General features: G+C 38.3%; 1 protein-coding gene across 2 annotated transcripts in view; it reads right to left on the bottom strand.

Moving 5' to 3' along the window:
- GTF2F2 (general transcription factor IIF subunit 2) overlaps positions 1-26,390 on the bottom strand; it is a 181,408-nt gene that overhangs the window by 50,721 nt on the left and 104,297 nt on the right. For both annotated transcript variants that reach the window (XM_004376598.2, XM_023731600.1), the window contains exon 5: positions 25,934-26,015. In XM_004376598.2, the coding sequence (XP_004376655.1) occupies positions 25,934-26,015 (82 nt within the window). The remainder of the gene's footprint in view (positions 1-25,933; positions 26,016-26,390) is intronic.

Consider the following 26,390-nt stretch of genomic DNA (forward strand, 5'->3'; position numbering starts at 1 on the left):
ATGGTGTTGGCAAAGAATACTGAATATACCATGGACTGCCAGAAGAACAAACAAATCTGTCTTGGAAGAAGTATAGCCAGAATGTTCCTTAGAAGTGAGGATGGTGAGACTTCATCTCATTTACTTTGGACATATTACCAGGAGGAACCAGTCCCTGGAGAAGGATATCCTGCTTGGTAAGACAGAACGTCAGAGAAAAGAGGAAGACTCTCGACCAGACAGACTGACACAGTGGCTACAACCATGGGCTCAAACATAGCAACGATTGTGAGGATGGTACAGGACTGGGCAGCGTTTCATTCTGCTGTACATGGGGTTACTATGAGCTGGAACTGACTTGACAGCACCTAACAACAATTTGTTGTTAAGAAAGCAGCAGCAAAAAATTAAGAATTATTACCGGAAGTACGAAAGTCATGACACAGGTGAGTAATAACCACTAGCATCAAGACTACAGTTTTATTAAGCAACTAGCAACTCCCTCTACTTCCACTCCCACACTCCCATCCTGAGGAGAAACCATGAGCTATAACTGATGGACTGTTCTTAGAGTAGTGCATTTCAGCTGGTGCTCAGGCTAAGAATCAGAAAAAATCTTCTACATACCACAGAAATCTGACAGTTTTTGACTTAAAAAACAGCAACTTCATATGGTTCAACTTAGTGAAAGATTTAACACTGAACTGAATGCCTCCACACGAGAGTAATATTATTGAAGTCACTAATTAAGTCCCAGCGTAACTATGACTACAACTTGTCAGAGGCAGATTGGAGGAAAAAAGTCAAGTCTCCAGACTCCCTGTCCAGTGCTCTTTACCTGTATCGTACTGCATCTTAGATATAATGAAGCAATTTTCAAGTTTGATAAATACATGCTACCCTAATTTAAAATATTTTATGCATTTAAGAAAATATATTATGTCTATGATATCCCATTTCATTCAAGGTACTCAAAAGGGGCCTACACCTATAGAGGGGACGACGATTCACAGGGGACTTAGATTTCTGTTAGAAACAGCCACTCACGAGTTTTTGGTATGTGTTGAGTAAGGTAAAATAAATGACAGTTAATGTAATGGAGACTTTGTGAGTCTCTTTTCATTATTTTTTAGATTAATAATTACTATCTTCTGTTTTTCCCTGAAACATTGCAGACTGTCAATCCCTTGACAGTCTTCTCTAGGAAGAATAAACTACCAGCATTCCAAACAGTATCTATTTACTCCTATTAGCTAGACAACACAGTACCTCCAGTAATCAGTCCAAACAGAAATATCTTATCTCATGGCCAGAACATTTCTATCATCTAGCTTCTTTTACTCCTATATTCTTTCCTCACGTAATCTATTTCTTATCTTAAACTACGTTCAGTAGATAGATACCTTCCACCTAAGCAGTAGTGTTACTTCAAAGTCACCAGGAGAACTCTGGTTGCAGGCCAGGACAACAGATGTCCAAGCTGAGCGGAGGGGCAGAGAAGGCAGCACAACCCAACAACTGAGTCTGAGGGAGCAACGGGATATCTAAGGTTTGCACTGCCTGAAGTTTTTGATAAATTCTGGTCACTTGCAACTTATCCATCGCATTGTTTTTTTTCTTTAGTTCGAATCAGGCATCCGTTCTCACACCATTTCATGAAAGCAAAATTGTTTTTCACCTTCGAGAGTTTGGATTTTTAATTTTTATCTTCTTTCCCCAAACTCCAACAAGAGTAGATAGCCTAAATAACTTGGTATGGTTCCCAGACGCAGGGGTGAAAACACATCTACTAAAAGGACCAGTAAGATTTATAGCTGAGTATTCAAAAGAGTAACAAAGAAATGTCTTCTGTATTCAAATTAATAGTAATAATTTCACATTAAAAAACAAAATCAGAGGCTAAAGCAAAACTTATAGTATACAGAGTACCAAACCAAAAAAAAAAAAAAAGAAACCTGTTGGCCATAGAGTTGATTCTAACTCCTAGGGACCCTATATGACAGGAATAAGTGAGACAATCTTTATAAATGCTTAGTGAATGGCCTGTCCAAGGAGCCCTGGTGGCACAGTGGTTAAGCATTTGGCTGCTAACTGAAAGGCTGGTGGTTCTAAACCATCAGTGGCTCCAAGGCAAAAAAGACCTGGCCATCTGCTTCTGTAAAGATTACAGCCTAAGAAACCCTGCGGGGCAGGTTCTACTCTGTCCTATAGGGTCAGTGAGTCGGAACTGAAACGAGGGCACACAACAACAACACAGTATGTACTCAGTACCTTTTAGCTCTTACAATAGTTGTTATCACTGAAGTACCCACATTTGAACCAGAAATGTATGGGAGGTACTTGAATAAGCACAACTTTTAACAATTACTTGGTTCACAGATTGGATTTTAGAACCAAAATTGATGGAGTCTGTGTTTATCCCTTATTTACTCTGATGGGGGAATAGTAAAAGCATTTTCTTTGATCTCCTCTTATGTTTTCAAAGGTAAGAATCTTTCTAAATGCCATGCAGCTGAAGGTAAAACATGCAACAGCTCATGGAAGTGCTAATTAGAACTAATTATAATTCTACCACCTTTCCAAAAGACATAAAAATATGCTGGCTTACAGTTTTCAGTAACTATTCATACATCTGATTAAGAAAAAAAAATCACAGGATTTTAGATGTAGGCACAATATTTTTGGATTTACTACTTTAGGGCGCTCAAATCAACCTGCCATATATGATTTTCATGACTTAAACATATATATGACTTAAACAAAAGAAGAAAAATGCGTTTGGGTAAAACAACTGCCTTAAATTATGCAGATAACTCATGATAAGCATTTTTTTAACCGCTAGTCTCAAAAATTATTTTTCCCTATTTTCCTCAGCATATAAAGTATGATTCAAAGAGGCTATATAATCTTCTTCCCAGGAGACAGGGTCACTTTCAGACAAAACTCCAGAATGGGTGCAAATGAATGAAGTAACTGTTAACTCCTCTCCTCCCTTCAGTGAGGATACCTGTTTCACTTTGGTTATGTCTCTACTCTTCACTTCCTTGATGTTTCTAGTTGATTTTCTCTAGACGTTCTCTATAGCTTTGAATTATTTTGTATGTATTATTCTACCTCAACAGCCAAACAGGCTAATGCCTCCAAAAACTAAACCAACCCTGTTGCCGTTGAGACGATTCCGACTCATAGCCACCCTACAGGACAGAGTAGAACCACACCACAGGGTTTCCAAGGAGCGGCTGCTGGATTCGAACTGCCAGCCTCTTGGTTAGCAGCAAAGCTCTTAACCACTGTGCCACCAGGGCTCCTTTAGGGATCATTCAAAAATAACACCTAACACCTAGGCCCCTTTCTGCCCATAATCCTAAGAGATTAGTTTAGATTTTTATATTTTACCCAACACTTAAATATTTTACCCAACACTTACCTGCACTGAAACTCGTGAAATTTTTTTTGGGGGGAGGGACAATTTGGACAACATTTACAGATTTTCTTGACATCATCATTTCACTACCTGCAACTCAGGAGATCTCACCATCCATTTCTTCTCCCAGCTTACTTCAGTAAATGTTAAATGAGTTCTGCTTAAGTACTCATCTTAAGGGCTCCTACTGCTTGAACTCTCCCATCCAGATAAGCAATTCACTATTGCCTTTTACTTCCCTGCTGATTCCCATCTACAGTAATATAGTCCACATAAACCCATGATGATATGGCTGACTCAGAGGAATAACCGGATGAGAGAGAATCTCAGGCCAAGTAGACACCCAGGCAGTTCAATGTGATGTATTTTGGGTCGGCAAGCCCTTCAATATTCTCGAACCACATCATATACATCTTCATTAGAAATACTTAAGAACTGGGTAATTTATCTAGCAGAGCTTAAGTGAAATCTAGATAATGGATGCAGAGACAAGACTGCCAGATTTAGAGTTCCTTTCAGTCTCACTTTTCTGTGGTTTTCTAATTTTTATGGTGAATTGTAAATAATGTAACAGCAAAGCTATGAGGCTAACATAGAAACTGAAGCATACAGACATGATTAAGTTCATATATTTACTTCATAAAATTCCCATTTGATTTATGCTGAAATTGCAAATGAACCATTAGAAATAAAATAAACATACGTGATTGTTTTTCTCTACATTTGTCCTTAAGAAGCTAAGAAGAAAATTCAAGTTAGACCTCTCACTATGCCAACATAATGAACTCTAATGCAATACCTTAAGATAAGTGGAATGCAAAAGCTTTTTCTTTTCATTAAGGACTGGATTGTATTTATTAATTTAAGGCTGGAATGTGGCTTTGATAGTTTAGAGTCTTACATCGGTTTTATCTTTGTGGATCTAACTCTTGAAAAATGAAAAAGGAAACCACTAGGAATTATCAAAATATAATAAAATTAATTCATTTTCATAACAGAAACATGACTGCTTACATATTCATCATACTAATAATTACCGTATAGAAAAAGGGTTTCTAAACAAAATGCGGGTGGAAAGAGTCTTGATGCTTTACGGATTTAGACTCTGTGTTATTTTATTTGTGTTGCTAGGTCTACTTACAGGCAGCTTCACTTTTTAGTCACTTACAGCCTATAACTCTTAAAAAAAAATGTTAGGGATATCAGGCTATCCTCATGCAGCTCTGGTTAGTCATGGAATGACTACTTTTACAGGCCCAAAACAAATGCATAAAAATTCTTTCTGCATCATCAACATGCCTCAATGGTACGCAATGAATTACAATATAGGCTACTTAAAGCCATGATAGGAGCCCTAGTGGCACAACAGTTAAGTACTTGGCTGTTAACTGAAATGTTGGTGGTTCGAACCTACCCAACAGCTCTGCAGGAGACAGACCTGGCGATCTGCTCCCAGAAAGATTACTGCCTACAAAACCCTATATGGGGCAGTTCTACTCTGTCACATGGAGTTGCTATGAGTTGAAACTGACTTGACAGCACCTAACAATAACAACATAGCCAAGATGTATGTTCAAGAAATGATGGACAGGCTGCATTTTATTTTTCAAAACTGCTGATAAGATGATCTGGGACACTTATGTACATCTTTTCAAATGCTGTTTTAGTAGACATCTTTATATTTGAAGATGATGAGACTGATTCACCAATAGGAAAGCATAAATTCCTAATTTTTTTTTCCAGCTGTGGTAATCATTTTATACCAAGCTTTCTTCCCCAGTTCCCACTATGACTGACTCAAGGCTCCTTCACAGTCTTGCTCGCTGAAGGCAAGAGCAGAGACTGTGACCACTGAATGGTCCAAGGTTAACTAAATGGAACTAAATCCATTCAGCAATTGAGTTAGGAAAGGATAATAACAAAATATGTATGTATCTACGTATATGCATATTTTCTTAATGAACTAGGTATAAAAAATGCCCATGTTTTTATTCTACTTCAATATTTAGAGCCAAGAAAAAATTAATAAGGATTTGAACTTCTACAATTACGAAGAAACAAATTCTCCTTTAGAAATTTTTGTTATATGCAAAACAGTCACTTTAATAACTCACCACACTTTTATCCAGACCAAAATGAGAGAATATAGATGACTAAAGGGAAGTGGGCTTCTGTAGGTTTAATTCATACACAAGGTAGGAGTAAAATATGGAGTATATGTATGATAAAAATGATTTATGTGTGAAATGAACTCAGTGGTTTAATGTAAGCCTTTACATATTTTATAACAGATGGTGCAGCAACAATTTTTATATCATTTAAGATTATATCAGGCTTTTGAAATCATAAACTCTGTTACCATCAGCAGGCTACATCATCTTCTCCAAATAATGTATATTAGAGAATGTGCATCTCTGTAAAGCACATGTTTACACTATGTGAAATCTGAAGGAAACAAATTTAAAAAGTGAAAATAGGTTTATGTAACTGTTGGTTCAAGCAGTGACGAGGGCAACTTCCAGTGGATGTACAGGGGTGGAATGAATGAGGTAATGTAGTTCAAGCAGGCTGACCTAACAGAAATTAAGACAATAAAAGTCTGGAAAAATGATTCTGATGAGAAGTACTTTTCGATTTTCACATTTATTATACCATAAACTGGAGGCTTATAGACAAAATTATTTAAAACTATTTATAGTTAAGCACCCAAGATTATTAAGCAGTCCCAATGGCTAACCCTCTGATCAATTTCTCGGACACCTAAAAATGGTTAGGTTAGGAATTAAGCTAGTTTATGGTGATGGAAGCAGTATTTTTTCTAGTCAGTTACTGTGATATATACTACGAGTATGAATCATTTTTCCAAATTAAAATTTCTATGATCCTATGACTACGTGATGGGTGCCAATAGAACACAGTATCGGGATGAAACAACTTCTATTCAGCACATTTAAAAATACCGTTCTGCAATATTCCAGTTGCCTCTGAGTAGAGATCAAAATTATTAGCTGAATATCATGTCACACTGTAGGAAGCTACCCAGGCGTACACTAGCCAAGACACTGTTGCTATGGCGACTTAGCAAATATCGCAACGGCTACTTCATTAGTGACTCCATGAAACTAACAATGCTGGGATAATAGATGAGAAACATCTGGCAATACGTGGCCATCAATGTAGGCTAGGATTCAGAGAGTATTTCTTAAAAGAGAAGGCAAGTTTTAATATACTGTTTTAGCAACCTTCACAAAAGAGAGGTTCTGGTGCTAACTAGAATCAAATGAAGCTGGAGAAAATTGGAGAAGAGGTTAGGCTCGAGGGGAAGCACTCAGCTTAAGACCAGCTGGTGTGGTACTGACATTGACATTAAAGAGTGAAAGTCGTTTAGGCTCATTTTTGACTGTGAAGAGGGAAAGAAGTACTCCCTATTGACTCACTGCCTCAGACTTTCCTATCTGGATGGGGTTTTAGGCCATGTGGTCTCAATCCCCCCATCAAGAGGATCAATAGAGGTGTGAGAAGAGGATTCTGCACGTCTCAACGTTGAAAATTTAAAGGTTAAATTCAAGAATGAATTAAAAGCTGGATAAGAAATTCTGTGAAATGGTGACAAAAGATTAATGGTAGAATTAGAATTAACCCAAAGAACTTGAATTATCTAGCATCCCACATATTCTTATGACAACCTCATAAAAAACAAAAGCTACAAACTAAAAAAACCCAAACCCAAAACTCCTGTCTTTTCCTCATGAATTTACATGGCCTCTACAGCTTAGAGATAAAAAAAAAAAAATGCCTGAAAGCCAATAGGCACTTTTAGCTGACACCAAATAGGAGCTAACAAAAGATATGACTATATTTTACTAGATCTTAGTTATACTGTTCGTTTCTGATGGCATAATGACACAAAAATAAAACCCTAGTTCAATATAAAAACCAAAACCCCAAGCCTGTTGCTATGCAGTCAGTTCTGACTTATGGCGACCTCATGTGTTACTGTGGTGTGATGAATTACTTAGTATGGCCTTTCTTGCCACACCTGCTCTTGTAACTCTCACCCAGGTGATTGGGCAGGGCTGTACAAATAAGATAACTGTGGCCCACCAAGGGGATTGGTCAGTTTTGCCTTAAAAGAGAGCCAATTCCAGAGCAGAGAGAGGAGTCTGGCACCACCAAGGAAGGAGAGACTGGGAGTAGAGACCCGCAGATGGCACAGTGGGCTTCCTAGCCACAGAGCAAGAAAGCTGAGTGCCTCTGGGGAGAGACTAAGGGCCAGGGAGAAGCCTTTGCCTGACCCACGAATTTGGGACTTGCCAGCCTCTACAACCATGTGAGTCATTTCCTTTATATGGTTTGTGAGTTCTGTGAGATGCTGCAGTGAATTAGGGAATCCAAAGACAGGAGGGAGAGTACTGAGGCGAGAGGGAGTAGCTGATGTTAGAGATGATGGAGTGGTACAGCAGTTGGAAAAGTTAGACATTTGGGACAGCTTTAATCTTGCCTCATAGAACCAGCTTTGTGCTGATCCTTATAAAAGGAATTATTTGTTTAGTTACAGAGTAGAACTGCTCCATAGGGTTTTCTTGGTTGTAATCTTTACAGAAGGAGATTGTCAGGACTTTCTCCCACAGTGCCGCTGGGTGGGTTTGAACTGCCAACCTTTGGGATGGCAGTTAAGTGCAAACTATTTGTGCCACCTAGCAACCTTGCTCAAAATAAAGAGTTGTTATAATTCTATGACATGTGGCTAGTTTGTATAGCACATGGTTATAAACAATTAAGAGCATGTGGAGATGGACAAGTTCACTAGCAGTACTAGTTCTGGTTAGTTTTTTTTAAACAAAACTAAGATTACTATGGTAAATACTATGGTAAAAAGATTGTCAATATACAAAATTTTCTGACTTCTAGCAAATACTAGGCAATACTATGCCTGTTTACATCCTTTGCTTTTATAACTGTAAACGTTAGAGTGTTAAAGCCACATTTCTTGAGCACCTCTATCCTCCCAAATTTCTCCTTTGAATCTATTATTGCTGTCGGTGCCGTCATGTCAATTCCAACTCATAGTGATGCCAAGTGACAGAGTACAACTGTCCCATAGGATTTTGTAGGCTGTAATATTTATGGGAGCATATTGCCAGTGTTTCTCCCACGGAGACACCATGTGGATTTGAATTGCCAACCTTTCAGATAGTGGCTGAGTGCTTATCTGTTGCACCACCAGGGCTGCTATTAGGTTCTTCTAATCCTGTCCCATTTACCCCACTGGCTTGTGCATGCTACTAACACCACAAAAGACTTTCCTCCCAACCACCCAGCTCTATGTTTTCCCTGTACTTCCTATATGAATAGCTTTCTCAACAGCTTTGCTTTAGGGACGTATAAATTGGTATTGAAATCACCTCTCCTATCATACTCAAGCACCCTACCACATATAGGTTGCCATTATTAAACTTTTAACTCCAATTTTGTATGTATCTATTTACCTACTTCATTAGATTGAAAGGTTTCCTTCTTGTGTGTGTGTGTGTGGAGTGGTGATGTTCATCTTATATATCTGTCCTTCTCTATGGAGTTTAGAATATGTCTAATTAGGTGTTCTAAGTATCTCTAAAATAAAGAGATAATAAAAAATCTCTATTCATCACTATATTTGCCCTTCCTGATTGGATTTCCTTTCCGTTAACAGTTCTCCAAACATTTTCTCACCTTACCATTCCAATGTCTACATAAATGTCTTTCTTACCCCACTTCCTTTTATCTCAAAACCTACTATAAATGATCATTCCAATTTCCATTTAAGAAAAAAATCATGCGTGTGCGTACACATTCTCTAGAACCTACCTGATCTACTCTACTCTTGATTCAAACAAATCACAGCTCCTTTCAGCCTTCCTGAATCTGAGACTTTTGATTGTCAATAACTCAACTACTTCACCTGTTCTAAACTGTCTTTTCCAAATTACTGTCTTCTCACCAGCCACCTTCCACCAACAGAAGCTTCTACTTTCAAACTGATTTCACACATCTACCATCTCTCAACAGACCGTCAGACGCAAGTAAGTCACCCTGTATCCTACAAGTGCTTGCTCTTAATAAATTAGTGGGGAAGACAAACATACCAAACCAAAACCAAACCCACTGCCATCGAGTCGATTCCGACTCATAGAGACCCTACAGGACAGAGCAGAACTGCCCCATAGGGTTTCCGAGGTTGTAAATCTTTAGGGAAGCACACTGTCACATCTTTCTACTGTAAAGCGGCTAGTAGGTTCGAGCTGTCGACCTTTCAGTTAGCAGCTGAGTGCCACCAGGGCTCCTAGATAAACATACAAAGTGATAAAAATATCACAGAGCTAAAGGCTGCAGTAGAGAGTTTAGTAAAGTACATGGGGAAGATGGAGCAATTGCCTGGAGCAGTAAGGGCAGGCTCTCTGGGGAGCTGATGGCCCAGCTAAGAGTTTGCCCGGCCAAGAAGGGGGAGTAGAAGGCAGAAAAGGCGGCGGCAAATTCTAAGAATGGTGAATAATCATCAGAAGTTCAAGAGAGAGGGAGAGAGAAAAGAAGAGAAGTAAGAAGGGAAGGAGGAAGAGAGAGAAGAGAGCAGTAACAGGTACAAATAATGTTGTAAAGTTAGGCTGAAGGATCTTTTATGCCAAGCTAAGGTATCAGGAGTCAGTTATTACACAGGGGAGCTACAGGAAAGGGTTCATTTTAAAATGAAGACGAACTCTGGCAGCAATGTGAAGAATGAATCAGGATGAGGAGAGACTGGTGTCAGGGAGAACAATAAACAAGGGATGAAGAGAAACTACACAGCACCAGCGGGTGAAGGGAAGAATAGTGTGTGAGTGCAGTTAAGTGTACACGTGACACTAAACTGAAAGACTATAAAAACGTGAAGAACGAATCAGGATACGGAGAGACTGGTGTCAGGGAGAACAGTAAACGAGGGATGAAGACAGACATATACTTTTCAAAGTCTCATACACTAATGAAATTGTTAATTGTCAGTATACATTTGCAAGCAATATAACTATAAACTTACAAAAAACTGAAAAACAATAGACTAAAAATACTAGAAATGGTATAAATATACAGAATTAGCTTTCCTACATTCCAGCTATATAATGTTTTTTAAAGAAAAAGCATTTACAGTTGCAACAAAAATGTAAAATACACAGGGTTGTATTCAACCCTAGATGAAGAAAACTGCACATTATTACTGAAAGATATAAAAGAAGCCTTGAATAAAGAGAAAGGCTGACTATGTTTCTGAATGGGTAGACTAAATATTCTAAGATGCTAATTTTATTGGTTTTACATAAACTTTAACCTTTTCTCGGAAAAAAATTATTCTAAAATTGACATGGAAGACCAAACAGGTAAAAAAAAAAATTAAGAAAAAGTTTATAAAGAACAATAATGGAGAACATAATATTCTTGGTATTTAAAATATATTATGAAGGCACAGTAATTAAAATAGTACATTTCTGATACAAGACTAGAATGATGAAGTGGAAAAGATAGCCTAGAAACAGACCCTACGATGTGTAAGAATTAAACTTATGATGAAGTGGTATCCCAAACCTCTGACAAACAGAAGGGTTATTCAAATATAGTGCTGACAAAAGTAAAAGCTCCATCCTCTAGGATATATTGATAGGGAAAGATGTTAAAAAGAAAGGGAGGCATAAAAGATAGCTAGTGAAAGAGTAACCAATAGGATAATTTTAGAGCTATGGGTAGGAGATGACATACATTCTCAAACTTAAACTTTTGATTTGGTAATACAGTCACATGGTACAAAAGGATACATGATTGAAAAGAAATCTCCTTCCCAAACCCACATTCCGCAGCCACCCAGAGCCTCTCCCTGGAGGCAATCACTGACAGGAATTTCTCATACATACTGCAAGATACATTCTATAACATTTTATTTTCAAAGAAGTCATTGGGTGGAAATGTTCTGCCTTTGATCTAGCTCTCCAATCACTGTTGTCTTTGGGAGACAGTCTATCATAGGCCAATGTTATTCTTACGGAAAAGATTAATTGTTGATGGGATGTTGTTGTTTGTTGTCAGGTGCAGTCGTGTCAATTTCAACGCATAGCGACCCTATGCACAACAGAAGGAAACACTGCCTAGTCCTGAGCCATCCTCAAAATCATTGTTATGCTTAAGCCCACTGTTGCAGCCACTGTGTAAATCCATCTTGTTGAGGGTCTTCCTCCTTTTCACCGACCCTCTACTTTACTTAACAGAAATTATCACTTAAATTTAACTATAATCTTCAGATACTGTATATCAATATAAAGACAATAAGAAAAGGCATAAGTCAGTGATTAAAAAAAATATACTTCTGAGATAGTTTAGATTACAGATGATAGAGCAATTGGGTTATATATAGCATTATATTGTTCTTGTCTATACATTATTTGAAAGCTGCACTTCCCTGTAAAGAATTCTTTAACAGACTAGAATTTCTCTAAGAATCAGAGTTGCTTGTTAACAATGCACATTCCCAGTCCCAACTCAGACCTAACCAAAACCAAACACACTGCTGTCAAGTTGATTCCGACTAATGGTGACTGGTTTGCACTCAACTACTAACCTAAAGTTTGGTGGTTCAAATGCACCCAGCAGTGCTTGGTAATTTTCCTTAAAGATTACAGCCAAAAAAAACCCTATGGAGTAGTTCTACTCTGCAACGCATGAGGTCGCCATGAACTCAGACCTACTGACTTAAAAACTCTGGGGGCAGAGTCCTGGAATCTACATTTTTAATAAACACCCGGGTGACCTGTATACACATATACAAGTTAGAGAACCACTGAGTACCATATAAGCCCCATAAACACAGAGACCATGACTTACTTATTCATCATACCAATGATGTAGTGCCTAGCACAATGCCTGGAGCAAAGGAATCCCACAATGTATGTTGAAGGCTTAGTAAATACGTATCAGGACTGACTGCAGAATATCTTGATATGCTGACAACACTCAACTGATTTCAAAACCGCATGTTTCATCCACGATAGAAATGTAAAGAGCAGAAAAACAAGCGCTGGCAATTAACAGATTAACAGAGTTTATTTATTTGTATGATTCACTTTCACCGCACTTAGAAAGATGCCAGGGAACTTTATCATATATCTGAGTTCCAGACAGATGCTAAAAGTGTGTCGTGTTAACAACAGATCAAGTGACTCAAAGGCAGGACAGCAGGATTCTAATATGAGATAGTCTACATGTTTTCTATTTTGTGATTTATTAAATACAGTGACATCTGTCCTAGCCAAAACCAGAAAAGAAGCAAAAAAAAAAAAAAAAAAAAAAAGGCACCTCAGCAACGAAAACAGATGTCACAAGGCCAAGCATGACCATTCCAGGCACTTGACTCATAGGCGAGTCCGTCAGACCTTCACTCAGAAATCTATTCAGTCTTCTTTCACATACACTATTCATTCAAATGGAATTTTTAAACTCGTTTCCTAGCTCACAGGAAATTAAAAATACTAAATCAGAAGGAAGACAGGGGATGCAACAGACAGTAACACAATCAACATGACAAAATGATAGCTGATAACAGGGGAGTGAACAAGTACCCACAGAAAGCAATCAAAAGAACTCACAAAACTTAATGATCTGGGGCCATTTTGTGAAGGGGAAAATAAGCTATACTTCTCGACAGTATCTGAAGACATCCACTGATCTATCTCATAATTGAAAAAAATAGGCATTCATTTAAAAAAAAAAAAAAAAACTAAGTTAAGGAGAAGGCTAAATTATGTTCTCAACATACCTTATATATGAGGTGTAGCTATATGCACAATATGTAACTTTTTTAGGAAGATTTTCATTCATTAAACCTAATTAAAAAAATTTTTAAGAAGTTACAAACTTTTAAAAAGAGTTCAATAACAGCTACTTGGGAAACTCAATGATTAGAAAAAACTCATTTCTCTGGATTTCCAGGAAGGAAAATGCTATTAATGTACCAAATGAACAGATACAATTTTCAAAACAAAATGTCCTTGAAAAAAAGAATTTCATTTCTCTCTGTTAACACGGTTAACAAAAGTTATTCTTATTTTCTGTATTTTAAGGCATGTATAGAATATACACTGTCACATTTTTTAACCATATAGAGACCACATGAGATTATTTCTGAAAAGTCGTGGTGGTACATTCTATGAATTATTTTCATCTTGAAGGATAATTTGTTTTTATGAAATAGGGAATCTAAAGTTTGTATTACAAAACACAGAGCTACTGAAATACACTAACGATAACACAAATAGAAGTACACACAGCTAGTAATTAATGAGCTAACATAAAATGCCATATGGTATTCAATGTAATTATGTAATAGGTGATGAAAATTCTGTGAACAACAGCATTTGGCCATGGCCACCCCACCCCCCTCCAAACTTGGTGTGCGTGTAGCACACAGTACTGGTAAACAACAGCTTCGTAAACTGATTTTAAATATCCCACATTCATGTTAGCCTCAAAAGCTGTATGTGTGTAGGTGTTTCTCCTATACAACCACATTGTTCTGGAATATGCGATAAAAGCCTTAAAAGCTGGATGTCTAGCAGTAGTTCATGAAGCAGATTTAGTATTTTTCTTTTTGAAATGACACAGAATGCTACGTATCAAAAAACAAATTATCTACAGTGAGCCATTCAAGGGTAGGAAAAATGTCTTATACTCATCTCTCATGGCTGATGGTCTGGAACACCACAGGTATTCAACTTTACCGAATGAATGGTTTTATATAAATTTGTTAAGCTTGGACTGTGAAACCGTTGGTATTATGTATAAAATATGGATTCTGGGGTGAAAACTCAGCTCACCCTACCATATTACTTTAGTTTCAACAGGTAATGGCATCTTTAATTCATTGTCCAAGCTACAGTACAGGTAATATGTGTCATGCCAAAGACATACCATTTTAGAGGGAAAACAATTTCAAAATTAACCTTGGAATATTTATAGATCAAATAAAGTTAATTCAACTTTATGAGAATTCAAGAAATAAAAAAACTGTTAGAATTTAACAAAGGAAAAAACATTTTAACTTCAGATAAATCTCCAAAACAAAAGAAGCTAAAAAGATTATGAACAACATCCATTCATTCAACCAATATTTATTGAGTACTATCATGTACCAAGTGCTATGGTAGGCAATGGGGATACAGTCAGTAAGTCAATTAAGATAGTTTACACAGCGATAAGTGCTAAGAATAAAACAGACTTGGGTCACAGCATAGCATGTTTCTGGGTAATGGTGGTGGGGAGAAGGCTACACTATTTCCTTCAGAAGTGGTCCGGAAAGGCCTGTCTGAGTAGGTGACATATGAACTGAGAACTACACGAGGGAAAGGAGGCTGCCACTTAAGTAGATGCCTAGTAAACAAGAAAGAAGTGTGGTGGAATAAGAGGCTGAAGAAGCCTTGGGATCAGATGATACCAGAGTTTGGAGGGCCAGATCATGCAGGCTCTTGTAAATTGTATTCTAACTGCAATAAGCAGGGAAGTGGCATGATCCGATCTACAGTGATGACTGTGCCTGCTGTGTGAAGAGTCGTCTCTAGGGGGAAGCAGGGAACCACCAGTCAGGAGGCTACTGCAGCAGCAGAGGCAGGGCCAGCTTCACGGGTGTGAGATCTGTACAGTCAGTAGAGACTCCCACTTAGAATGGCCCTGCGCTTGCTTTAACGCTCTGCTGGTACCATTTTGAAATTCTTAATAATTATGAACAAGAAAATCTCTTGCCGTCGAGTTGATTCTGATTCATAATGACCCTACAGGACAGAGTAGAATGGACTGCCACACCTTTCTTCCGCAGAGCCACCGGTGGGTTCGAACTGCTAACCTTTCAGTTAGTAGCCAAGCGCTGAACCACTGAGTCACCTGGGCTCCTTTATCATGAACCAGGGGCCCTATATTTTCATTTTGCACTGGGCCCTGAAAATTATGCAGTCACTCCTGAATATAGGTGAGCAAAGTTGGCAGCTTATACTTGTGTTGTAGCAGAGGTGATAAGTAGTAGAATTCATGGTGTAATGTGCCGGTACCGGTGGCAGGGTTTGAAGATGGATTCGGTGTGTTTTGTCAAGGAGACAGGAATCATGGATGATCCCCAGGTTTTTAACCTGAGTAGCTGAGTGGATAGTGGTGCCATTTACAGAAACAGGGAAGCCTGGGGGGAGGAACTTTGGGATGGGAGGGTGAGTAACAACCAAGAATTCAATTTCAAGCCTATGAGACATCCAAGTGGAGTTATAAAGTGGAATGTATATAATGTTGTATATATGAGTATGAAGCTCAGGAGAGAAGTCTGGGTTGAAGATACAAATTTTAGAGTTGCCATGTAATTATTTTTAAAGCAGATGGGATCCGCTTTAAAGTGCAAGACAATGTAGCAGAGAAAGACAGTAGACATGAAGAGCTCGGGAGATAAATACCTGTTGCCCTCGAGTCAATTCCGACTCATAGTGACCCTATAGGACAAAGAACTGCCCCATGGGGTTTCCAAGGAGCGGCTGGTGGATTCAAACTGTGGACCTTTTGGTTAGCAGCCAAGCTCTTAACCACTACGCCAACAGGGCTCTAAGAAGAGTAAATAGGAGCCTACAGAGAAGACTGAGGTAAAGGGAAAATTAAAGATAGTAGGTCACAATAACCAAGGGAGGAGACTGTTCCAAGGACAAAGCCATGAAGGAGGCCTAAGAACCTCCCTCAGAATGAAATATGCTCAATCAGAGACTCTTACTGGATCTAGTCTGTTCAGTCTGGCACTGAAATACTCTACAGTCTGTCCTAACCTAAGAGCCAATTTTATGCACTCCTCTATATACCCATCTCTGCTCTACTGAGCTGAACTACTAAATTTCCTAAATTATTCCCACTGTTTTATCCCTGATTATGCTGTGCCTCTCCTGCCTGGAATCCCTCTCTCTTTATCTATTCAAAGTCTACCGCTTCTTCTTTCCCTGACTTCACTGAACAAGTGTTTTCTGAAATCTGGTATCTGCTGCCTGTGCCAACCTCTCATATAGCATATGATAATAATATATTATCATTTAATAGCCATATATGATCCATTTTCCAAAATGATGTGCTCCAGTTGCTTTTTAATGTTACTATGCTTAGTTCGTATTAGAAGCTTGATAAACACTTGTTGAATGAGTAATAAATGACACTCTGAAGCTATGGAATATGGGGAAGTAATAGACGTAGAGAAATCAACTTGGCATGCAATAGCTTAAAAAGGAATGACTCATTGTAATCCAAAGTACTGGGTGGACTGCAAGACAAAAAAGGCATAAGAGCAGTCTCATACCTTTCATTCCTTCCTTTCACCATTCAACAAATATTTACTGGGTACCCTGCTAGGTGCCAGGCACCCTTCTAGTCACTAGTGATGTCTCAGTGAATAAAGTAGACAAAGGCTTGCCCTCAGGAGCTGCATTCTAGTGGGAATGCCTTTCACTGGTACATCTTGTTTTGTATAAACTTACTAAGACCCTCAATGAGATGGATTAACACCGTGGCTGCAACAACGGGCTCAAACAGCAACAATTGTGAGGACGGCACAGGACTGGGCAGTGTTTCATTCTGTCATACACAGGATCCCTACGAGTCGGAACTGACTCCATGGCACTTAACAACAACAACCACAAAGCCCACATCATCTGCTCTTGCTTTACCACACGTCTACCATTTCCCAGTTTGAAAAGTTTCTGCCTGAGCATTAACAATTTCTTCCTTTGGATTTTCCTCATACATCGAACACATTACAAGAAAATAGTTTTAGACATTCTGATGCCTTCAAAGCAAAAAATATCAGTGCAGAGTAAACAACAACTGTAATATCTGGGTACATTAAACAAAAGATGACTGTCAAAATGGCACAAGTAGTTCACTAAAACTAACCAAAACACTACAGATTTCACATAAACTTCACCAAAGTAAAATAATACACTGCAGAGCCATATCAAGTGTCCTTTATGATACATCACATGACAACTGCAGTAGAGTCTCAAGGAAGAGGGATAATACAGTTGTCACTCAGTATCCGTGGGGGATTGGTTCCAGGGCCCCCTTGGATACCAAAATCCTCAGATGCTCAAGTCCCTTACATAAAATTGTGCGGTATTTGCATATAACCTCCACACATCTTCCTGTATGCTTTTAAATCATCTCTAGATTACCTGTAATATCTAATACAATCTAAATGCTGTATAAATAAACAATGTTCAAACAACGAGTGCTGGAGAGAGACTGCCTACACAGCACTTCATTCCCGTGGATTCAGCGTAGCACGGCAAATAGTCTTAGCCTTTTAGGGATTGCTTTGACCACTTAAATGCTTTTTACACCAAAAACCTGTTGCCATTGATTCCGACTCATAGCGACCCTAAAGGACAGAGCAGAACTGCCCCATAGGGTTTCCAAAGAGCGGCTGGTGGATTTGAACTGCTGACCCTTTAGTTAGCAACCAAGCTCTTAACCGCTGCACCGCCAGGGCTCCCACTGCTTCTTAGGGGCTATTTTTTCACAGAAACAAAGGGTGCACACAACACAAGTAGCAAACCAACAAGACGGGAGGTGAACAATGCTCAAACAACGAGTTCTGGAGAGAGACTGCCTACACAGCACTCCATTCCATGGATTCAGTGTAGCACAGCAAATTCAAGGTTTGGTTTTTGGAACTTCTCTCCTCCTCCCACCCAAATATTTCTGATAAGTGGTTGGTTGAATCCAATGATGCAGAACTCATGGATATTGAGGGCTGGCTGTATGTAAGATGTTTGTGAGTCAGGTCTTCTTGTACTTTGACTGACAAACTTAAGAATATTTAAGAAGGTAGAATTTTAAAAATCTGTCTATTCCAAATGTAATCATTTGATCACTCCAAATCTAAATTAGTTTAGTAGTAAGCACTCAGCTGATAACTGCCAGGTTGATGGTTCGAACCCAACTGGTGGCTCTGCAGGAGAAAGATCTGGTGATGTGTACCCGTAAAGATTACAGCCTAGAAAACCCTATGGGGCAGTTCTACTCTGCCACATGGGGTTGACTTGACGGCACCTAACAACAGCAACAAAAGTAGTAAGTTAAATCCTTGATTAACAACACCAGTTAGTAGTCTACTGATTCAGTGTACTAAACAGGACACTCATTCCCTAATAAAGGAACGGGTAGTATCCTTCCTTAGTCTTCAATTGCTTGGCATTGAAAATTTCAGTGTCTGCAAGGACCAGGCAAGTAACTTAAATGTTAAGTAAACTTCTAAGAAAATAGGACATGCAGGTCTGTAGCAAACTGGACAGAGCTGGTCCTACCCAGGGCTGCTTGTTTTGCAGTGTACGATAATGCCACATTTAAGGGGATCGAAGGACATCAAAGGACAGTGAAGATTTGAATAATTATTATGACAGTTTTCTGGCACATGGCAGTAATGTCTTGTTTAAAAAAAAATCAGTAAACTGTTACATGAGAAACTATTTTGTTCTGTAAGCTTTCATCTAAAGTAAGAATAGCAGCACAACTGGAAGAGCATAGTTGATGTCACTGAACTGTGCATGTAGAAATTTTTGAAATGGTGTATCTTTGGCTATGTATTTAAAAAAAAAAAGGATGAGAAGGAAGAGGGTTGACAAGTTGTGGGGTTGTTAACCAATGTCATAAAACAATATGTGTACTACTGTTTCATGAGAAACTATTTGTTCTGTAAGCCTTCACCTGAAGTACACTTAAAAAAAAAAAAAATCAGTAACCTTCACCCTTATCAGAGAGATGAAAATAAAAACATTTGAGGAAGGGACACCTTTTTCTAATTTAAACTAAGGCACCTTATGGGCTAGTAATGGTCCTAGTTAGTCTTGCCTAAGGGAATTTGGCCACTTCTGTTGGTCACAAACAGCAGCCAGTTTTAAATCCTCAGAAGAGATCTCCAACAAATGCAGCCAGGCCAGGATCTGCCCATTTGGCCCAGGAAGCAGAGATGATGATCCTGATGACAAATCCTCCGGCAAACTGAAAGGAATACTCAATTTTGTGTTTCAGGCCAACCTATAAATGCTATAATTTCAATGACTTTTCTTCCTACTGCCAATAAAAAAAACAATAAACAAACAAAAAAAAAAACCGCTGCCTACCCCAAATACCATAAACAGGTAATCTAAAAAGATTTAAAATCAAATGCCCAGTTTGACTTAAGATCATTCATTCTTAAAATGTATTGAGATTTGATAGAATACAAAAGAACAGAACCAGATAAAAATTAGATGCCTAAAGACAGACATTCCCAAGGGGGAAAAGTTAAAAAAAAGAGATGCCTGAATAATAAACTTTCTAAACTTCACAGTTTTGCTTAAGGTTAGCCGTGCTGATTTTCAACTGTGAGTGAACAAAGAGAAATTGTGTACTTAGGTATTTTTATCCTGCAAGCTGTGAAGCTTTGTAGAAACACCACCCCACGCCAATACTGCTTCTCAGGACTTATAATTTGAATCCTAAACACAGCTAAATGCATTTTTAAAAAGAGTATTAATTCTAGAAAAAAGTCATGAATCAAGGTATAACTGTAAAGCCTTAACTTTAAAAAGCTGTTATTTGGTCAATTACTTTACTGGTGTTTACTGAACATACAGCTGTTAGGGGAACAAAGATGAACGAGATATAGTCCCTGACCTCCAGTTGCTCATAATCTAGTAGATACATATACAAAAGTAAAATAAAAAGCAAAATGTGATTAGTGGTTTATTAGAAAAACTGTAGCAGAAGCTTGGTGGAGATGGTGATTATCCTGTCTGGCTGGGGGATTTGACGTTTGTGCTGAATCTTAAGGGATGAATAAGAGTTTGCTAAGCAGAAAAGCAAAGGGCACTGCAGACAATGGGGAAGAGTGAAAAGACTGGTTTGGAACCAGAGCACACTGGAGGTGGAATGGCAGCAGAGCAAGAAGGGGCCAAGACCCTGAGGAACAAAAATATCTAAAGGTGGAAAAGAGGATTCCGAAGAAGATGAGAGAAGTTCAGGGTAAAACAGTACCCAGAAACTGAAAAAATCCCTCCCCTCCTCCTATTTAAAAGTGAAAATATTAGAGGGAAAGGAAGAAAATTATATAAATAAAACCTCTGTTCATCGTTTAATTATGCCAGTGGTTTAATATATATTCCCAATGACTCTTCAAGTCATTTGGAAATTCTTATTTCTTCAGAATGGTAATATCTTCGGGGCAGTCTACATACGGCTCAAAGGCCATGGGTGGAGGCAGCCGCTACGTCTCTTGGGAGGAAAGAGCATGCTCTCTACCCGCGAGTCTCTCTAAGAAGACATCTTTGCACCAAATATCATTCCCTATAAGAACCTGTTTTAGTGTTCAAAAAAATTCTGGGTAAAACTCTTTGCCTAGCTTTTTGTGTAATTTAACCCCACTAGTATTTTTGTACTTTTACTATAGGTAACTTTCTATAGTACATTTCAAAAATTACTGTATTTTAATAAAGACTTCCAGCTTATTTCACACAAATCTTCACGCTTAAGTTGTTAATCAAAAAGGAGTAGTTCAAGTGGAAAGGACGTAGGGAAAAGTGCACACCTAAAGCAGAGAAGGCTAGTTGCCTTCTATACTTGGTTAGCGCTTCAGAAGGACTTCCTGTTCCCTGGAACTCATCTTTACACTGGCCTTCAAAAATAACTGATTATAAAAGACTTATCATCACCATCACCCAGTTGCCACTGAGTCGATTCCAATTTACGGAGGCCTATGTGTGTCAGAGTAAACTGTGCTCCATAGGGCTTTCAATGGCTGATTTTTTAGAAGCCGATCACCAGGCCTACGTTAGGGAAATTTTCTGTCATTATTTCTTCAGAAATAATAAAAAAATTAGTTCTAGAGAAACACAGCTATAGCACTGATGACACTGTAAATTTCTAGATAAAACTATAGCTAAAGTCCACAATACCAACAGATTCTATTAAGTCAGTCAATGTATTTCTTTTATTTTTTTAAGCTAGTTTATACTGGGTTTTCTGATACTTGCAAATGAAATCACCCAAACTGATTTCAGTAATATTAACCATTAACTTCAACATACACCAAGTTGATCCCTGTTTCTAATAAGGTCACCAGAAAGCTAAAGTCCTGTAGTACATTTCTACGGACGTAAAATTATCTTTATGGACCTCAACTTTTATTGAAGATTAATAGAAAAATGTTTTTCTCTAAAAATAATTTTTAGTTTATTACTCCTTTTAACATCCTCATATACACGTGAAAGCTGCACAATGAATAAGGAAGACCAAAGAAAAATTGACGCCTCTGAATTATGATGTTGGTGAAAAATGCTGAATATACCATGGACTGCCAGAAGAACGAACAAATCTGTCTTGGAAGAAGTACACCCAGAATGCTTCTTAGAAGCAAGGATGGCGGGACTTCGTCTCACATACTTTAGACATGTTATCAGGAGGGACCAGTCCCTGAAGAGGGACATCATGCTTGGTAAAGCAGAGGGTCAGCAAAAGAGAGGAAGATCCTCAACGAGATGGACTGACATAGCAGCTGCAATGATGGGCTCAAGCATAGCAACAATCGTGAGGATGGAGCAGGATTGGGTAGTGTTTTGTTCTGTTGTACACAGGGTCACTATGAGTCAGAACTCGACGCCACCTAACAAAAACAACATAAGAACATGTACACATATACACCCTAAACAATAGAAACAGAGGCATTTATACATACCATTGTTGTTGTTATGTGCCATCGAGTCAATTTCAACTCACAGTGACCATACAGGACAGAGTAGAACTGTCTCATAGGGTTTTCTAGGTTGTAATCATTCCTGGAGCAGATCGCTAGGTCTTCTCTCCAGATCAGCTGTTCGAGCCAACCTTTCAGTCAGCAGCCAAGCGCTTAATCATTGTGCCATTGGGGTTCTTTATATATATCAGAGAAAAATAAATAAGTACATGGGAATGCAGAAGAGGAGAATGACAGATTCTAACTGGGGTGGAAGGGGAAGCTATGGAAGGCTTCACTGAGGAAGTGGCATCTGGGTTGGTTTTAAAGGCTCAGAAGAATTTTGGCAGAAGGTAGATAAGACATTCTCAGTAGGGGATGCAGCATAAGATGTGAGAGTGCCTAGCATATCTGGGATGACAATTTGTAGTGTGATGTAATTATATGATATCTATGTAAAGGAGACTAGCCGAAAATGAAGCCCAAAAGTGAGACAAGAGCCAGATTATCGAAACACTTAAATGTTGTTAAGAAGAAGGTAGTAGGAAGAAACCCCTTCCTGAAAAATTTTGAGCACACACAGGATATGTTTCGGTATAAGATATCTCAAGTACTGAATTGCCAATTCTGTTCTAGAAGACTTTTACTTAAATGTCACCTGTATCTGGAAAGCTGCCTTTCTATTTTACATTTAATGGCACCACCACATTTCTATTCCTCTCCCCACTATATTGTCAGTAAATAGATTCTTTAAATTATCTCATGCGCATGCATGTGTGTGGGTGCCCGTGTGTGTGTGTGCCCGTGTGTGTGTGTGTGTGTGTGTGTGTGTGTGTGTGTGTGTGTGTGTGTGTTTCTTCAAGTTCAAACACTATAAACTCTGGAGCAGAAATAGTATCTTGTGATTTTTTTTTTAAATTTGAGCTTTAACTTAGGGTTCATAGGAAGCATTCAAAAAAGGCTGAATAATTATAAACAAAATATATGAGACACAATTTACAACATGGATTACGTTCCTATTATGATCATCTATCCATGGGTACTGTTCTTGCTAGTTTAAGCACTTTCTGCTTGTTTAACTTTTTATATAAATTACCAACCAGGATTTAAATAAAAATGGACATGGGCACTACAAAACTCTCTCTTCGCTCTCCTCTCCCGAGTGTAAACCTTGCTGCACAACACATAAGATGGTATGGACCCAATCTGCGGATTCACAGTGGGAGGTGACCCAGGCCACTGAGTCATTACCAATAGTCTGGACCCAGAGAAATCCACCATCCTGAAACCATAGTAGTTTGAGGCAAGTTCATAAAGACCTTTTGATCCTACTGCCAAACAGCATCAAAATTCAGTCTCTTACTTTCCTTCTGATTAGAACTACCTTGGTTTAGTCATTCAGACATTTTTTTTTTATCTGGGTTACTGCATCAGCCTCTAGCTTATCTCCTACGTCCAATCTTTACACTATGGCCAGAATGATCTATCTGAAATACAAATCCCTCCATACTCCATCCAGCTTAAAATTCTTCCATTGTTGTTGAGTACATTCTGACTCACAGCGACCTACAGGACAGAGTAGAACTGCCCCACAGGGTTCCCAAGGGGGGGGGCTAGTGGATTCGAACTGCTGATCTTTTGATTAGCAGCCTGAGCTCTTAAGCATTGCATCACCAAGGTTCCTCTAAAATTCTTCAGAATCTTCCTAATAGCTGTAGCACACCAAGTCCAAATTTATTATAGCACATAAGACTCTTAGACAACTAATGGCAGCCTACATTTCAAACACTATCTCCTGCCATTCAGTCACTCAACAAATATTTACTGACTACCCACTATGTGTCATGCACTCTTTTAGGCACATGGTGTGTGTGTGTCAATAAGACTTTTTGACAGACTGGATGTGGGATGTGACAGAGGAGCCAAACATGTAACCAAGGCTTTTGAACCGAGAAAAGTGGAGGACAGCTGGCATTAACCGAGATGAGAAAGACTGCTGGTCCAGCAGGGTTTGGGGGAAGATCAGGGAGTTCCGTTTTTGACATACCTGCATTGTCTATTAGACATCAAGCATGTTTTAGGATATGTAAGTTAGTGTTCAAGTAAGAAGTCGTGGCTGGAGATTCTGCCATTTTCTCAAACAAATCCTGCATTTCAGGCTTGTAGACTACATGCAGGTACCCAGAGTCTCCCCACACCTTCGTGTCTGCAGGTCTCTCTATTTAGAATGTTCTTATCCCTCTCTTTTTCCACCTAGTCAAAAAAAAATCTCAAACCTGAAGACTTAAGGTGTGTATCACCTACTTTATAAAACTCACATGACTGTCATCTCCTGAATCACCCTGCTTCCTTCCCAGGTCAAGTAAGTAAAGACTGAAATATATAATGGCTGGTCTTTTACCTACTGGAAATGCCTAACAATTTTTTGTTGTTGTTGTAAGAAAGAAAGAGTCATTCCATAAACACATAGGTGATTTGTCTATCTCATCATCAGATATCTTTAGAAAACCTTTAAGGAAAATTAATACTACAGTAAAAGATCTTGGCAAGCAGCTCAGTAATCAGATTTTACATTTCCCAATTTCAGTAGTTATTTGAAAAGATAAATCTTCAGAAAGACTTATATTATATAATAACTTTATAGGCTAATAACAAAAAAGAAGCATCTTTTGCCTGTGTTCCAGAGCTATTTTCTGTTATAAGAATTTTCATTTTGACTGTTATTCTTTTACTTGCCCTGAGGGGGCATTTAAATTAGAGGAATTATTGGACAACGAGTCCAGTCTCTTTGTTTCATTCCCATAAGACACAGTCTAATCTAACTGAGAAAAGGGGAAAAACTAAAAAGATGGTGTGAAATTGAGATGATCCAGCTCAACTAGCTTCTTTGGTGGATGAGAACGCTGATGGTATCTGGAGAGGCTGCTGCTAGCACTTGAACACCGTGTTCTCAACTACTGTTCAGTGTAGCTTATAGTCCGCTAAAACGTAGGCTCCATGAGGGCAGGGATTTTTGTCTGTTTTGTTCACTAATGCTTCTCTAGCTCCTAAAAAAGCACTGGAATACATTAAGTGCTAAATGAATAAATGAATGAATTTATAATTCTAAATCATATGGGGCTGAAATACATATAAACCATGAAACAGGTATGATACATGTCTTCAATGTTTAAAAAATTGCTGACTCTTTGAAAGTCATAAAATTTGGGGTATTTAAATTTTGAAACCATCATCTTTAAATATTAATTAAAGAAATGTTATCCACATACAAAAGTGGAAGAGGGTGGACGGACTCTGAAGCAAAATCTGTTATAACAGAGTATAGAAGTTTATGAAAGTTCTCTGTAGAGCAAGTGAAAAGGATGATATTCTAGCAATTATAATTGCTTTATACAGTGTAATATTTTGGATACCTATTCATCATGGGAAAATTACAGCCTTTGAAAATAAAAAAGTACAAAGATCTTACTGTATGTCCTTTGAGAATCAAGATTTAAATGACTACTAGAAAAGAAGCTAAAAAACTTTGATGCCAGGATATACTAACACAATAGCTTAAAATACCGCAAATAAATAGCCCAGGTTCTGAAAGTTCCCCAGTGCCAAAGAAACTCTTACTTGGCTTTTAAAACAAACAGCCTTAGAAGCAAACACTTTCAACAATAACCACTGTTTTAATGCAGTCAATAGGCAATCTAATACACGTATCTCAGTCCCAAAAGGAACTATCACGTATCATTTTAAAGTTAAAAAACACCAACCTCTTTAATCTCATGTAGTTTTCACTGGCAGCAGGTCGGCATTCAGCTCTTTGGACCACTATTCCTTCCAATGAAAGTTTATCTGAATAGAAAGAGAAAAAGGAACAAATGTATTCAGAGATTACATTCATCATTTTCAAAACTGTCTCTTGTCACACCTACCATCAGTAGTACAACAAACAAATATAATAATAATACAAACCAAGGAAACAGGAGGAATAGTATTAAGTTTATAGCAGTGTCACTGGTCAGAATAGAGAAACCTTGTTCTTGGTTAGTAACAAACTGGGCTCCTGTCAGGTCCATTTATTGGGCTGCCATAGCTCCTTGCCAAGAACAGCTTTCATGTACTTAGCTCTTTCTAAATAAGGTGGTTTAAAAAGGCATAAAAATAAAACAAAACAAAACAAAAAAAACTTCTGAAAAGTATGGAGGCAGAGAAGTGATGGTGAAAACA

Source organism: Trichechus manatus, unplaced genomic scaffold (assembly GCF_000243295.1).
Source record: "Trichechus manatus latirostris isolate Lorelei unplaced genomic scaffold, TriManLat1.0 scaffold00044, whole genome shotgun sequence".
NCBI lineage: Eukaryota > Metazoa > Chordata > Mammalia > Sirenia > Trichechidae > Trichechus > Trichechus manatus.